Below are 16,415 nucleotides of genomic sequence, written 5' to 3'. Positions count from 1 at the left end.
AGAATTATCGGTGGGTATCGTATTCATGTCAATCGCTTGCTCAGACTGACGGGCCAGCCGTCTTCGTCTGTGACTGGGACAAAGTCGCCTGCTCGTATAGCTGGGTGCTTCATCGAGTATAGGCTTTGTTGAGATCCGGAATTCTCTCAGTCATCAGACAAATGCCGAGGGCCGTAATCCTTTCGTGATGGGCAATTCTCTCGGGATGGTCAATGCCGCCAACTTGTTGTCGACGAGGACGACGTCGAGTATTCGCAACCTCACGCGGTCGCGCAAATTCCCGATTCGACTGGACCATAGACACTTCTTGCACAGTTTGTCGTCCTGTTACGGGAAGGATAGACTCGGTGTTGCGTGGATGCGCGACAAGAGGAAGTCGCAAGTTGGGCGCCTGCCTTCCCGGGCGTGTAACGTCTCTGAGTATAACACAGCAAAGCCGACGCTTCGTGTGAATCTTGGCGATTGGCATTTGGCGGAACAGCGAGCTCGTTCAACGGCTTGTCCTTTGATCTCGGTGTCGGGCCAGGTGCAGATTCGTTGTTGAAATGCTCCTTGTTCTATCGATTGTGCACAGCTCGATTTCAGGCCGGCTCTTTAGTGGGCACACTCAACATCTCGTAGGTCCCAGCGCCATCCTTCCCGCGTCCTCTTCCACTGCCCATTTCAAAACCAACCCCCTCCCCAGTTTCGCCGGTGACACCATTTGTCCCTTGAGAGGCAGCACTTTTGCCCTTGCCCTTTCCTCCAAAGGCCATCGGCCGAAGCTCGCGCCACTGACAAGCCCAAACTCCGAGAGTAACCATAAGAGTAGAGGAAGCGGCTTGCAATAGCCACCAAGAGAGTGCTGTCGGGATCGCTCGAACGTAAAGGGTGGTGAAGATGAGGTGTAGGAAGTGTATCGTCAGGGCGAAGTCCAGGACTAATTTACTTCGAGCAATAAGAAGGAGAATCGGAATGACTCTGTGAATAACAGCATATGTCAGCCATTGATACCGGTTTGCGGATCGATCAATTTGCGGAGAGCTTGAGGTCTTACGTGATGAGCGCGTCGAGCATCCAGCAAAGGGCCAATGTCCATCCGGTTGTTACATCGCTGCGCACAAGGCGCCAGTCGAAGACGCGACCTGCGCTGATGTCCCCGCCTGCGGTAAGAGTGACGAACACGATGAGAACCGCTGCGACAAAGTAATAGCTAATCTGAAGGAGTGCGATGTGGGCAAGGATACGAAGAGGCGCAAGATCGGCCAGTGCGCCTGGTCGTGGTTGTCTCCGTCGTCGAGCCATCTCGAATGTTTGCGCCAATAGTGCAGAAATGGAACGCGGATGAACCGTCGTTCAAGTAAGTGTGGTAGCGATACAAGTCATTATTGCGAAGATTATAGATAGTATATGAAGAGGTGTAGAGACATCCGCCGTGATCTCCTGCAAGGCTGCTTCGGCTGGGCGTATGGTTAGTTACCGTGGCTGCATACGGCACCTGAACATACTCGCGCCAGAGGAATGACATAATCATCGTCGTCGGCGCGTGCCGATCCGTGTGTCTGAGAGCTGCAGTTCTCCCATAATTCGACAATACCAGTATCACCATTGGACGAGGTTTCGTCGTCACAACCAGTCCACTCCTTTGCTCCTACAGCTCTCAAACGCCGCATCTCGTCGAAATGGCGCCCGAGGAGGCCTTTGAAGGCCCCTATCAGCCGAAGGATGCCTACGGCAGCGCCGTGAAGTTCGCGACCATCACCGGCGGAGCAGGCGCCTTCATCTCAACAGTTCAGAATACCTTGATGAAGCAGAACATTGGAGCTATGGGTGTATTTACACGTTTTGGCAGCACCACCGCTGTTTTTGGTGCGGGTTTCCCTGCAAACCTGGGCTGTAAATGACCTACTAACGAAGTCACAGCGGCCATGGGGGGTGTTTACGAGTTCGCCAAATGCGCTTCAGCCAACTTGCGAGAGAAGGAGGACACGTACAATTCGACGATTGGTGGTTTCCTGGCGGGTTCAGTAATCGGTCTAAGAGGTGAGGATATGATTGTCAACGGGTATAAGGAACCATGATTAACTAGGTCAACATATCAGTCCGTTCGGCGCCCGCTATCGTGGGATATGGTGCCGCTACCGCGATCGTGCTCAGCGCGTTCTCATACACTGGTGGTCGGCTCGGTGGCTTGGCCCGCGACAAGGATGTTGATGAAGTCAGCCGCAAAGAAGAGATCCGAAAGAATCGGCGACGACCGTTGGAGGAGACCATCAATGAGTTGGGAGAGGGACGAGGTACGTTCGAAATCCTCGTGGGCGATGTCGAAGCTGCCCGAAGGACAAGAGATCCTTGGGTTTTTCGCTGCTTACTAACGCTGTCTCCCGATAGGTATTTACGCCCCTGGATATGCTCAACGGAGAGCTGAGCGTATCAAGGAGAACTACGGTATCGATGTGCCGGAACACTCCAAACTTAGCTCAACGCCGAACTAGAAGCCACCTCGACCGCAAAGGTCACTGTACATATATTTTATGTGTGGATCATGAATTGTCTATTGACATCCAAACTGCACCGATGCATGTCTGATGTAACTCACATCGCCCCCCTTTGCCTCGCAGCCTTCCCGACTTCTAGTCCAGAAAGCGAGGCTTGAACGTTGCGCGATGTGATATCCAGTCAGGAAAGCCGTCGTCGAAGGTTCTCTGGGACACAATGGAGAACGTAGTAGAGCATATGCCTTGGTCGCTTGATATGTTAACCGCCAGCTCTGTGAAGTCTGCTCTCAAACGTGAACGTGTAACCACAGGGTGACGTCGCGCAATTTTGACTGCGGGCCTACTTATTCTTCGAGGCAAGGGCTTATTGAGAGCTTCAGGAATCCTCGGATATGATGCCTCACCATCGAGTTGAGCGGTAAAATGATGAGTAAAGGAGCTGCTAACGGAGAAGAGGCTCGGGCCCAGGCCCTAGTCCATACATGTATGTGTACATGCGGGGAGTCGAGCTTGTTGAAGCTTCGCACGCGACAAACACTCGTCGTTCGTTCGATCAGCAGTAGCACAGCACACGACAGTCCGGATTCTTTGTTATCTGATAGCGCCTCCGACAGTAGCTACGGCGTGAGGTCATCGCCAATAATGGTCGATAATCCGAAGTAAAAGCAATATTCGGTGAGGCTTGCCTCCGAAAATATATCATTTTGCAAAGTCAGAAAATCGCCTCTCCTCTACCAACTGTGACGATAGCGATCCCTTCCAAAACACTGGTGCAATCTCGACAAGGGCCCACACTTCGATTAGCAATGGCAGGATCTACAACGCCAAGTGCAGCCAATGCCAGCGAACAGTTCTTTCATTATTTTCAACATGAGGTTGCTGGTATCTTCTTCACGCATTTTGCCTGTAAATATCTCCAGGAGGCAGGCTGATGGTATTGTTGGCTAGATCTGCGACAAGAGATAGATAAGCTCGAAACTCGCGGTACTTCTGGTGGCGAGCGCCAAGATGCAGTTGACCACTGCTTGTCAAGCATTGCAAGACTTTCGAATGAAGTCAATGACATTTCTTCTTCAACACCGGCCCGCGATCAGAAGACCTACGCTGAGGCTATCAAAGCGTTGAACTCCAGGCTTCAAGACGCGCGGAGTGCGTTCGCGCCTAGACCGAAGTTTGCTTTCAAGTCTGGGCTCAAATTCAGCGAGAAGAAGAATGCGTCAGCCATAAGTCTGACGGATGCTGCGGAATTGTCAGGTCGTCAGCAGCAGCACGTGCCAGAAGGCGTGCAGGACAGTCTTGAAGCCGGTTCGCATGCGCCTGCTCCGCAACGCCACGATACATCGCCGAAAACCGTGGACAGCCTCGAGCCGGCGCTGACAGGCACGACGACGAGAGTCAAACAGCAGCAGCAAAGCCTGCCAAAGGACACCGGAACAGTTGGCAACATATCAGGTTCTTCAAATCATAACAGGCTAGAATTAGCTGGGTACGACAACGCACACTTGACGGTGCCATCAGATGAAGTGCACTCGTCGGGTACTGTCGCAAAGATCAGATCCAGCATCATTGACCTGTCCAAACGAGACCACAAGATTACACAGCCGCTCGCTGCATTGACACTCAAAGACATTCGCAAGTCACTTGTCATCTGCGGTAATGTGGCTGGTGCCATCCACCTTACGGACATACACGATAGCGTGATAGTGCTACAAAGTCGACAATTCCGCATGCACGACTCTACCAATTGTCATATCTATCTTCAGACAAGTTCGAGGCCGATCATAGAGGACTGTAATGGATTAAAGTTTGCTCCGGCGCCTGAATGGTACCTCGACGACGCGAAAACAAACAATACTGGAGAAGCCACCATTGACGGTGGTATGTGGGCCAATGTTGACGATTTCAAATGGCTGAAGCCAGAGCCGAGTCCGAATTGGTCAAGGTTGCCATCAGAGAAAAGAGTGTCTCCAAACTCTTGGGAAACGTTGTTTGCATCGGATGATGAGCCTAGTAAGGTGCTCCAGCGTGTCGGCGTCTCGGTCTGAAAGTTCCACACATGATGAAGTTTCTTGGCTGCAGCATACCAAACGTTCAAAAAAGGAAGTTATTACAAGGGAACATGAAAAGTATTAAGTAACAAGGTTTAAATTCGATTGAACAGCAAATACTGAACCATTGCGAGCTATTTGTCTCAAGGGGCCACCTCTCGACCAGCGTCGATAACAACCCAGGTCCTTGCTGCCATCATGAGTAAGACAATCTGTAACAAGATAGAAAAGACCGGCATCCTTGGAGCGCGGCACAATAGAAGTGAACATGGAAGCATGCTCAAGCCAACAGCGACCATGAATGCTCGACAATCAAAAATGCAACGCCACCAAAACTCCTTGCCGTTTGATCATCAACAGCATGTATAAATGAGCGAAAGCTCGCAAGATTAAAACCGAAACGCTTCTATCCCATGACCGTGAATCAAACGTGAACCAAAAATGACATGGGTCGGAGGTCGCCCTCCGCCATGAAACTGGTAATGCAGTATTATCGCTCCGGATTAAATCGGTCGAGCACAAAAACTGCATAAGTGAGTGAGAGAGAGAATCGATGGATACCCGGAAGTGGCTGAACAAGCTGGTATCCCGTCTGAGAGCCCGCTAACGGTGAAGTGCATGGCCGGCCAAGGCCTTACTTCGCGCATCAGGAGGAAAGAAAAGGGCACGCCGTTGTCTCAGCAGCTTCGGAGCAGTATCGAGTTCGGGGGATGGAGAGGACCGTGGAGAAGATTTGCAAAGGCAGGGCTGGTGATAAGCCAGACTCTATGGCTTCCAGTCTAAGCCTTCTCGGATCAATTTGCCAAGTTCCTGTGCATGAGGCTCCTTCATCATGGTGAAGTGGTGGCCTTCCATGACGCCGAATTTCATGTTCTTAGTGTCACACAGCTGTCCCCAGCCGTTGTCTCCGAAGTCTGTGCGGTTGTTCAGAAGCCAGAGCATGGGCGCGTTGTCTGCATCCGCTGGCTCCACGACAGGTCTCTTGGCACCGGGCGCGCCGCAGACACCATCACGGCACCATACTGCGTATGTGGGCACTGGCGCGATTGTTGGCTTCGGGTCGTAGGCAGACAGGCTGCGGATAGCGGAAGCGAAGTGAGGCAGGAGCCATTTCGGAGTCTTGGAGGGATCGCCGGTGCCGAGGAGACCGATGTCGTTGAAGTAGACGTGGAGTTTGGATGGGAGCGGAGGAAGATCGACGGGACACGGTGAATCAAGGAGGAACAGTTTCGAGACGGTCTCGCCGGCAGCGAGGAGAGCTTGGCAGACGGCGTAGGCAATGACACCACCAGCGGACCAGCCGCCGACGATGTATGGGCCTTGAGGTTGTCGCCGTCTGATCTCAGCAAGATAGATCAATGATACGACCTCAATGCCGCATTGCCACTGTGTGGGATCCTTCATGAATGGACAATTCAGACCGTAGGCGGCAACATCTGGGCCGAGGTTCGGAATGGAAACATATGAGGTGGCCGAGCCAGAGCCATCTGGCAGGAAGAATATTTTCTGGAACGCGATTTTGGCGTTACCCTGAAGTAGCACGGAAGTGGCTGCTGGGTATTTGGTGATGTCGGTTTTGTTGATGGCAGCCAGACGAGCGCTGACCTCATTGAGATCGATCTTCGTTGATGATGACGATGGCTTGGGTGCAGATATCATCTTGAGCGCAGCAGCCTTGGGTCGCATGCCAAGAGCGTTCTCGATATCCTTGATGGTCGGGTTAGTGGTGAGAAAAGTGGAAGGAAGATCGACACCGGTCTTCTCACGAAGCTCGCCAAGAATGGTCAGGCTCATGAGTGAGTCCATGCCCATCTCTGCCAGCTCAGCGTCGTCAGTGATCTCAGAGATGTCGACGCCCATTTCTTGGGCAACCACATGTCGTGCGAGCGAGACGTCACCGACCTCAGAAAGCGTTTCGCGCGTGGGCGAATCGATCTCGGGCTTTCCTGCCTCACTTGGGGCAACACTGATGACGGTGCTAGCAGGCGTGGACATCTGGGTGTAAGGAGTAGCGATATCGGTAGGTGTGACGGAATCATTGTCTGAGTCCTCCTCGGACTCCGAGACACTGCTTGTTTCGATTGAGGCACCGTCAAACTGCGCAAAGTACTTCTTCATATCGCCGACAGTGGGGTAGTCCGTGAAGAGCGAGGAGCTGATCTCCATATCGAGCTCTTCACGGAAGATAGCTGAGATGGTCAGTGACAGAAGAGAATCAACACCTAGGTTCTCGAAGTGTGCGTCGTCGACCAATTCCGCTTCTTCAACTTCAGTCTCCTTGGCAAGGATCTTCATGACCTTGTTTGTTAGACCGTCAGCGGTCTTCTTTGGGGCGGAAGCTGCCTTCTTTGGCTTTGCGGCAATGATTATGGGTGCAGTGGCAGGAACGGCGGCGACCGTTCGAACAGGGGAAAGTGGAGCTGGGGCGAATTTCATCGGAGCCGAAGCCGAAGTTGAAGCGGGAGCACGATATGCTGGCACAGCGACTGCTTTAGGCACAGTCGACTGTGCAGCGGACCCTTTGTTGGGTGGTAGGAAGGTATTTAGAACACGGCGGGGAATCTCTTGAAATTTAATGGCCTCGCACACTGCGATGATCTCGTCTCCTTGCATGATGTAAACGTCACCCATGGAGATCTTGCCAGGCTGCGGCTGCATGCGTACGTAGTTTCGAAGACGCATTCCGGCAACGAGCGGGCGAGAGAACTTCATGGCGCCCCAGCCATGAGAGATGTAGACCGCCTGCTCTGAGTCGAGCAAGTCAGAAGCATTGACGATGAAGCCCGAGATGTGGCAAGCGCCATCAATGTGGTAGGGAGCGCAATAAAAGTCTCCGTCCTCGGGCTTTGTGGGAAAATCAAGGGACGCAGACGCCTCAGTGGAGGCGCCGTCCATCACGACTTCGGCCATGGCGCGGTACTTCCCATCATAGTTGACGAGGGCCTTGAATAGCTTGTAGGCCATGCCGCGCTGGACCTTGTGGGCGCCACCGGTGAGCGACTTCTGAGTGAGCATGTCCATTTGAGCCTTGACCATGTAGTTGTAGCGTGACCATTCGGCAGCCCAAGTAGCCTTGTCCTCGTAACGAACAATGCAGTGCGCGTGATCTTGAATCTTCTTGCCATCGGGATGCACGCTACGGAATGACAGCTTGACTACGCCAGTGTCTAAATCAGCATTCGCCTCAAGTTCGAGATGCTGACCCTGAGGTGGTTGAGGAATCTGAGCAATCAAAGGCTTGGGAACCTCCATATTGCAGACGTTGAGGCCAGGGACTTCAGTGCCAGGCCGCATTTGCTTGATGATGTAATCGGCGACAGTGAGTGCCATATCGGCATAAAGGGATGAAGGGCAAAGCGCAGCATTATTGACCATGTGACCGCAGACGACGGGGTAGAGCTTCTCGTCTGCCAGACTGCTGCGAATGATGACGCGACCAGTGTTGCCGTGGAAGTCTTCGCTGACGACCTTCTGGCACGAGGTGGAAAGACGTTTGGCTGGTACCTCGATCACTGGCGCAGCTTCAATGGCCGGCTTCTCGACAAGGATCTCACGGATCTGTGGTGCCTCGCCCTTGGTCAAGGTCCAGTTGTTGTGGTAGTCCAGCCAATACTTTTTGTTGTCGAAACTATACGTGGGCAGGGGAAGTAGCTCCTGAGCATCATTGAATTCGCGATGGAATTCGTCGAAATTGATGTTCACGCCAGCAGTGAACAACGCACACATGCTGTTCGCGATAGTCTTCCAGCTATCCTCCCCGCGACGTAACGAGGGTACCGTGACGGCGGCGCCCGTGGAGGCCTTTACCATCCCAGAGCAGACCGGGTGAGCACCAATTTCGAGCCAAGTCGTTTTCTCGTCAAACACCGATTCCTTCTGACCAGCTGCGAGAGCAGACCAGAAGTTGACAGGTTCGCGGGCATGACGAGCGAGATACTCGGGATTGATGATTCCAGCGTCGCGAATGACCTCGCCTCCTAGTGGTGAAAGGACTGGGACCACAGGCTTCTTGAAGGTGACGGCTGAAGCAATCTCGGTGAATCGCTTGAGAATCGGATCAACCTGGGCAGAGTGGAACGCGAAGGGCACGTTCAGCTTTGTGGCCTTGATGCCGCGGTGAGTCAGCGCATCATTGACGTCGCTCACAACTTCGGCACTACCGCAGAGGACGGTCTCCTCGGGTCCATTGATGCAGGCAATCTCTGTCATCTTGCTACCAAGAGCGCCACGGATGGCTTCGGCGCTTCCCTTGACGGCGAGCATACCGTGCGTGTGAGGAGTGCAATCGCGTACTAGAAGCTCTGCGCGGCGACCAACCAGGAGCACCATGTCGGAAGCAGAGATGACTCCAGCGACATGCAAGGCAGCGTACTCTCCCAAACTGTGACCAATGACAGCAGTTGGAGTAATGCCCCAGGCAGCCCACATGCGTGCCAGTGCAACTTGGATGCATGCCATTCCTAGCTGAACCTTGACCGGTGACAATGTTTGGACATCAGTGCCATCCAATAGCTCAAGGAAGGAAGGTAGACCCTGGAGACGAGCCAGTTGGTCGAGCTGATCAATGTCGCTGCGGAAGCTCTTCAAGTCCTGGTAAAGCTTTTGTCCCAGACCGGTGTACTGCGAACCTTGTCCAGTGAAGCAGAAGGCAACCTTAGAAGGCACCATCGGTACCGGGCTGTACGATTCCTTGATCTGCGCCTCCAGGGAATCATTGACCTTGCCGATGTCGGCAAGCGAGAAAGCCACCCGATAATTGTGCTGGATGCGACGCGCAGTCAGGGTGTAAGAGAGTGAAGAGAGAGTTGTAGCAGAATTCTCTGTCATATATTTCTGCAGACTCGCAATGTTGCGCTTAAGCGAGCCAATCGAGCGGGCAGTAACTGTGAAGGGGAGAGTGCTGCGTGCATCGACACCAGTAACCGCCTTGCGCAATGGGCCATCCTCGATGAGCAGGGCAGTGTTACCACCGGCAGCAGAGAAATTGTTGAGGAAGACCTTGCGAGGAGTGGCACCCTTACGAGGCCAGTCGACCTCTCCGCGAGAGATGTGTACATTGCGATCTTTCAGATCAGCAGGGAAAGTCTTGTTCATCTCGCCCTTGATACCGACGTTTGCCGGAATTTTGTTGTACTTCATCATAAGCAAGACCTTGCTGAGCGAGTTGATACCGGAGGCCGCTTCAGCGTGACCGACGTTTGCTTTAATTGCCCCGAGATGAACCGTCTGCTCTGGCTTTCGCTGCCTGTGGCGAGGAGCGAAGACGTTAGTCACCGAAGTCATCTCAATGCCATCTCCAGCTTGAGTTCCAGTTCCGTGCATTTCAACGTAGCTAATCTCGTGAGCATCAACGCCAGCATTCGCAAGCACTTGCTTGTAGAGAAATTCTTGGGCTCCGGCATGAGGGTGAGTGATAGATACAGCCTCGGCTGAGTGATTCGTTGCAGCACCCAGGATACAACCAAGGATGTTATCCTTATCTGCGATGGCATCCTCATAACGCTTGAGAATGACTGTACCACAGGCGTCACCGCGACAATAGCCATCAGCATCATTGTCGTAGGTCTTGCAAGAGCCCGTCTTGGACAGGAACTGTCCCTTGGAGAGACCAGAGAAGATGTCGGGGTTGGTGAGGACGTTGAGACCACCAGCACAGGCGGTATCACAGTCACCGGCCCAGAGCGAAGTACATGCAAGCTGGATGGCAGCAAGTGATGACGAACAAGCGGTGTCGATAGAATAGGACGGGCCAGAGAATTTGAAGTAATAATTGATGCGGCCCGGCGCGAAGGCGCGTACGCCACCTGTGATGAAGTACGTGTCGACGTTCTCCGCCGCGTTGATTTCACGCCAGTCGTCAGAAGTCTGGCCGTAGAAGGTACCGATGCGATGAAGTTTTGTTGATGGCGTACGATTAGGCACATATCCAGACATTTCAAGAGCTTCATAAGCAGTCACCAGTGCGAGACGGCCCATGGGATCGGTCTGAGCAGCCTCACGGGGAGACATATTGAAGAATCGCGGATCGAAAAGACCTGGTTCGTCGATAAAGCAACCGAAAGGCGTGTGCGATTTGTTTTTGCCTTTGCCGGAAGGATCGCAATGAGCGTCAGCGTCGAATCTATCAGCCGGGATCTTGCGGTGAACATCGAGACCCTTCATAAGTAGATCCCAGAGCGCTTCATGATCAGCAGCATTGGGATAGCGTCCGGCCATTCCGACAATGGCAATCTTATCGTTCTGGGTGCGGCCAGAGTAGCTTTCCTTGTCAAGCCAGCTAGACTGGTCAACTAGGGTGACATCGGTCTTGCCGCCCGCCTTAAGCGCAGAGACAAGACTGTTGGCAATGTTGCTCGACCCAAGGGCAAAGATCCTTGCTGGAGACTTGCTGGCGGCGACTTGTGTGACGGACTCTTCCAGAAGGCGATCCCAACGGACAGGATAGTGCAGAATCTCACAAAGTGCAATCTTCGCCAGTTCATAGGCATCTTCGGCCACCATTGGCTTTCCAGAGGTGGCAGAGTGCACGAGGGACGCTGGCTGGCGCTTCTTGAGCTCCGCGCCGACGGTGCCACTGAGGATCTTATCGTAATCAGCCTCGGCAAACAAGTGCTCGGCATGGTATGGCCCAAAGATCGGAATTTTGATGCGCTGTTGCAGGGAGAGAGAGCTGGCATGGTCGAAGAAACGATTCACAACACTGGGAGGACCTGAAAGTGTGAGGGCCATGCCGGACACGGCACTGACCCAGATCCAGTTGGACTGCGGGATACCCTGAGCCTTGTGGAACTCGGTCAGGGCTGCTTTGACTTCTGCTTCCGACCCACCTGTGACAACCGTCGACCAGGGCTCATTTTCCTCGCCGCTTTGCGCCAAAACGGTTCGGACGCTGTCGACGGCAGCACCAGTGCGGAAAGAAATGCGTACAAAGTCAACGCCGAGGCTGACGAGCTCCTCCACGTTTCTGGCGGAGACCACTGCGGTTGCGGATAAGAGACCGGTGCAGAGCGCAATAACTCGAGTATCGGTCGAAGCTGGAAGTTCGGTAGGATGTTCGGAGAAGTAGCCAATGTAGTGACCAATTTGAGTCGCGGTGAGAAACGCCGACTCGAGGGCAGGGACTTTGTCACCTTTCTGGTAGTACGCTTCGACCAGATTGCTCAGGGTCAAAAAGTCGGGAATAGCGTTGCGCTGGCTTCGAGGGAGTTGGCGAGTCTCCTCACGAATCGCGAGCGCAACACGTTCGATGAAGTTAGAAACCAGAGCATTGTCCTTCCGGAGGACAATTCGGTGTAGCAGCGGATACTGCTCGGCAGTCTGATCGCCGAAGAGAAGTACGTTTGACATACTGGGCAATTGCTCGATTCGTTGGGAGAGAATTTAAGAATTGCACAGCAAGCTCTTGAGGTCGCGGGTGCTGATAGTGTCGATTCCTGAGATGACTGGAGCTTGCCAGTGTATTTGGAGTCGTCACTTGAAAGATACGAATTCGATATACCGAAAATTGCAATGACCGTGGTGGCTAGTCACGGAGATGCACAGCTCAAATTGTCTGCTGAATGGGAATCTTGATATCTTCCTGGAGGAGTGGCTGTCGTGTTAGCTATTACTATCGTGTTTGATAATCGCTGCGGCGTAAGTGCAATATTCTGTCTTGCACGGTTCAACAAGAGCGAGAGTAGTTTGAATAATTGACGTGACCGTGAATCAGGCAGGTGGCTAATCTGTCTGGTCCAAAACACGTTGTTCTGTGAGGAAGGAGGATGATCAACAAGGAAATCGAAGAGATTGATCAAGAAGTAGAATTAGTATGGAGGTGAAGAAAGGAGCTGTTCGTTCAGGTCAACGGGTAATGTGAACAAGATATGTATACCAACGCGTGGTCCCGTTTTGATACGTCGGTCACCTTAAATGGGGGGATGGGAAAACAGTCCGGTATTGTGTTCCCACCAGAATATCTTTCTTGGATCGCACGATGCCTGCACACCCACCTCAAATCCATGAGTCTGATAGATCTGCCATGTGAAGATCCGCTGACCTCCCAGGCTGCAGTGGACGGCACGGCAGCGGGGAGGCGCGGACGAACAGTCTGATCTGACCTCAGCATCGGGTGTGCTGTCAGTGCACTGGACTTGAGGATCCGGGCCACAGACTTGCTATCGCCATACACCGCATCTGTCCAAAATGGAACGGTGGATTGGTGACCCTTTGGCAAGGATGTCACCACGCAGGGTATCGTGAGGCACAGAGGCTTGGAGAGAAGGGTACCCACACATAGGGAAAACTCCGATCTAGTTCCGCCACCAGACCGATCAACGGTCATCCCTCATACGTTTGCACTCTTGTCATCTCGGTGGCAGACGAGAAGCCGCCGCGGGCCTGAGGAGGGCCAAGTACCTGCGGACGCGATATCGACGGGATGCGTACGTGATAGGTGAGGCGTCCACAATGTGTTGCCTGGCAGCCGCGCAACCGATGACTTCGACTGCACTCCTCGAGAGTGGCGAGGAACGATGATCCTAGTCAGCTACCATGAATGACAATCTACCAAAATACCACAGCGTGACCGACGTTGCCTCGCCGCTGAAAAGATCCATGGACACGAAGCATAATTGCAGGAGCTGGGCTCGAGAGGGTTGCCGGATTAAAATTCTAGAGAGGAGGATGATGGTCCCCGGATAGGGCATGGTCGCCTATTGATAGAAGCACTCCGCCCATTGGCCGAGCTGACGCACTTCCCGTCAACACCACCCTCGCCGAGCACGAATGTGGGAATTTCTCAGGTATTGGCGCGCAGCTCGAGACAGTAAATAATCGTCGCACTGCATGATAAGTGCAGATAAACATAGGCCGCGGTGTGGTCTGCACTACACTGTACCTGACTGATAGACTCCGCCTTTCGACGGAAGAGGACCGTGTGGTGTATCATTGTCGATGACTGGGAGCGGCACTTAACTTTTCGGCTCCCCAACAAGCGATCCGCCATGCGTCACCCATCCGAGCTGTCCCGTGCTGGCGCTCACCTTGTTTCCCGCCTCATGCGCCCCTTGCAGAAGGTCGTCGGTGGAGTCAAGCAGCAGACATGTGGGGCGCAACGTTATCTTCGCTACGGTGAGAGAGCCATTATCGGTCCATCAAAGCTTCCGCTGGATGCTCGCTACCCAGCCTCGCTCTGATCTTATGCTGTTATGTATGTTTTCCACTGCCTTGGGTAGTACCTACGAATCGAGCAGTGATCCGTCTCTTGGACCATGAAGGCTCCTGAATTACGAAGGTCCAAAGGTGTCATCAGTAGTCGGGAACAATCTCCACCGAGAATTTCCAGCTAGGTTTTTTCCGATGGGGCCAGATGGACTGGACTCGTGGACGGAAAGTGACAATTGTACAACGCAACATGGGATGTATCCTCGTGGCTCTGCGACGACCGTGGCAAGGTTCGTGATGCAGCTGATGATCGCTAACGTTACTTGATGTTGCACCCGTCATCGAGGGATCCTCGTCATCAGGACATATGTTCTCGTCCTTGCAGCCGTTGCCATGCAGGGCCAGCTTGAGAGCACGCTGATGCAAATCACGACAGTGAGCTCATGACAACAATACGCTGCCCTTCAACCCGTTCTCCCCAGCTCACAACATTTGACCTATAACATTTGTCTGGTTTGGATCTGCCAGCCACGCCTACCTAGCTGCGGTTCTTGTACGGTTACGCTTGGAGGACAGTACGGATCGAATCAAATCTCTGTGTCTGGCAACTCCCTGCTCGGAGCTCCCGCATCGTTACTCGTTGGAGCACAGTTCTGCAAGGTGGGGTATGAGTTTCGTGGAAGGGCCGGGGAGTTGCTCATTCATATCTCCACACTCGCACCCGAAATTCCAGAAGTCATGCACAATGCGAGCGGGAGGAACGTTACAACATACCTGGGTATGTGGTGAAACATTGAGGATGACCCCACATGAAATGCAAGACCCAACACAGTCAGGGTGAGGTGCTGTGGCAAGTTGTACATGTTTGTTCCGCGACCGCCATGTAATCATCTCACGCCCACCAGCTATGCCCAGGCGTGCCAGGTCGAAAAGCAGCGAGCCATTGCAAATGTCGAATGCGGAAATTGATCTCTGTCGCATTTCATCGCTACCATGTATCGTGAGATTACACGCCGGGGGCGTCGACATCCGCCGCTAATCGAGGACCAAATTGTCGACGCAGCCCAAGGCGTTCATGACATCTGGCCTGCCGTGCCTGCACGGCAACAACCGCACGTACCTGTGGTTGTTTAGCAGTCCACTAGAATCGGGCTTTTGTCCGCTGGACACCTGGGCAGACGCAAGTCGAGTCCGGCGCCGACGCTGTTCACTTGTGTTTCAAGAATGGACACATGCATGACTCCATGCACCTCTCGCAGCCGGCGCACTTCATTGATGAGGAAGACTCGCCCAGCGACACGCTGCAAGTCGGACAGACGAAGGTGTGATCGAAAAGGAAGTGACGGCATGGCGCAACATCAATGACGGTCAGTGCAGCTGGCCGTACCAAACTGTGCATCGCGAGGGCTAGCTGGCTGGATTTTCGTGCCACGGAACACTCTTCCGCAGTGAAGGAATCCGTCAGCCGCCGAGAGATCCTCCTGTGGGTGGTGGTGGTGGTGAGGTCCGAAGATAGTGGGTGACGGCAGGTCCCGATTTTTCTCCAGCAACGGACCTACGAAAAGCCGAACCGGTTATCATTCCTCGTGCTGATGCGGTTAGTGCTCAGGAGCTTAACAATGAATCCATATCATGTAATAATAATGAACTCACGCTTCAGGATTATGTACAGTAATCAGAGCGAATTCAAACATCTACTAATCTTGCTTACAGACGGTCACAGGCGAAGATTTGCATCGATCGGGGCGGATTCTCCATCTGATCATTGAGGGACAGTCTTGCGCAACACGGGTATTTGTCGGGCGCGGAAAAGGTTGCAAACGACATCACATCACATCAGCACGGACAATATTTCCACATTCAGGCCTCTCCCTTGCATCATCAGCCGGCCGGAAGTGCTCTTTCGGCGGCCGCGCGCTTGCCATGCCATGCCTGCCATACCACGCCAGGTCATATCTGGTGGGACACAAGATTGGAAAGAGTCTTACATTTATTCTGAGGCCTCGTCTAATAATACCCTCTGGCGAAGCTCAACGAGCAGGAAAGGCGGTTGTCTTTCTCAAAGGGGCACCATGCACACACAGACGTGGGAACGACGAATTGAAAAAAGCCCGATTCCAGAGTGTCGAACTCACCGGCAGGCCTCATGCCGATTCGGAAGCGACTTCGTATCCCACGTTTGCATATTGCCTTCGTGACCTTGACTTGGTTCGGATGTGTTCATCCTTTGACATGTCGTTGGGAATTGAATTTCCCGCATAGATGACTACTCGATCCGATGTGTAACAATGTCTGTCATGCCATGCCATGCCATGCCATGTCAATTCCCTTGGCGGACAAGACCATATGTCAAAGGCCTGGGCGCATACTCAACAAATTGCAATTAGTTGCACTTGATTGCCGCATTTAGCGATTGATAAGGCACCCCATTCTTCCCGGAACCGCATCTGAAAGCGGCGACGCATTTGGAGGCTCTCGTATTTGCTCCATGGTTCTAGCAGCCGCATCGATGCGAGGATCGGCACTACTGCAACATGGGCGTGAGAACACCCCTGGCAATATTTGACACTCGCCTGCAATGAAAGTGGAAATGCAAAGTATTGAAGGCGACACCTTTTCTGGCCATTTTATGGCCTGGCCAAGCCAGTTGATGTTCGATCAAGGTATCTGCTCGTAACCTCCTTCCAATCCACCTTGGAAACGACCATCTCCATACACCGACTCAACCAACCAAGGAACGTCTAAC

The 16,415-nt window shown here is 53.1% G+C and overlaps 4 protein-coding genes across 4 annotated transcripts; 2 read left to right on the top strand and 2 right to left on the bottom strand.

Moving 5' to 3' along the window:
• Positions 1–382: 382 nt before the first annotated feature.
• Positions 383–1,284, bottom strand: K489DRAFT_333560 (uncharacterized protein; the record flags this gene model as incomplete). Its single annotated transcript, XM_033602173.1, has 2 exons — positions 383–960; positions 1,037–1,284. The coding sequence occupies 2 exons, from the start codon at positions 1,282–1,284 to the stop codon at positions 582–584; spliced, it is 627 nt and encodes a 208-aa protein (XP_033462072.1). The 3' UTR covers positions 383–581.
• A 293-nt stretch (positions 1,285–1,577) lies between these two features.
• K489DRAFT_352162 (uncharacterized protein) lies at positions 1,578–2,940 on the top strand. The gene is made up of 4 exons (XM_033602463.1): positions 1,578–1,848; positions 1,903–2,022; positions 2,082–2,276; positions 2,371–2,940. The coding sequence occupies exons 1-4, from the start codon at positions 1,662–1,664 to the stop codon at positions 2,472–2,474; spliced, it is 606 nt and encodes a 201-aa protein (XP_033462071.1). The 5' UTR covers positions 1,578–1,661; the 3' UTR covers positions 2,475–2,940.
• A 343-nt stretch (positions 2,941–3,283) lies between these two features.
• On the top strand, positions 3,284–4,522 carry K489DRAFT_315324 (TBCC-domain-containing protein; the record flags this gene model as incomplete). The annotated part of the gene is made up of 3 exons (XM_033601080.1): positions 3,284–3,359; positions 3,426–3,693; positions 3,838–4,522. 3 exons carry the CDS (start codon positions 3,284–3,286, stop codon positions 4,520–4,522), a joined length of 1,029 nt encoding a protein of 342 aa, XP_033462070.1.
• A 384-nt stretch (positions 4,523–4,906) lies between these two features.
• On the bottom strand, positions 4,907–12,117 carry K489DRAFT_147297 (polyketide synthase). Its single transcript, XM_033599193.1, has one exon. The coding sequence runs from the start codon at positions 11,870–11,872 to the stop codon at positions 5,291–5,293; it is 6,582 nt and encodes a 2,193-aa protein (XP_033462069.1). The 5' UTR covers positions 11,873–12,117; the 3' UTR covers positions 4,907–5,290.
• Positions 12,118–16,415: the final 4,298 nt, after the last annotated feature.

This window comes from Dissoconium aciculare (assembly GCF_010015565.1).
Source record: "Dissoconium aciculare CBS 342.82 unplaced genomic scaffold K489scaffold_3, whole genome shotgun sequence".
NCBI classification, from domain to species: Eukaryota; Fungi; Ascomycota; class Dothideomycetes; order Mycosphaerellales; family Dissoconiaceae; genus Dissoconium; species Dissoconium aciculare.
Note: the sequence above shows the minus strand (reverse complement) of the source record. Positions and strands in the feature narration are given on the sequence as shown.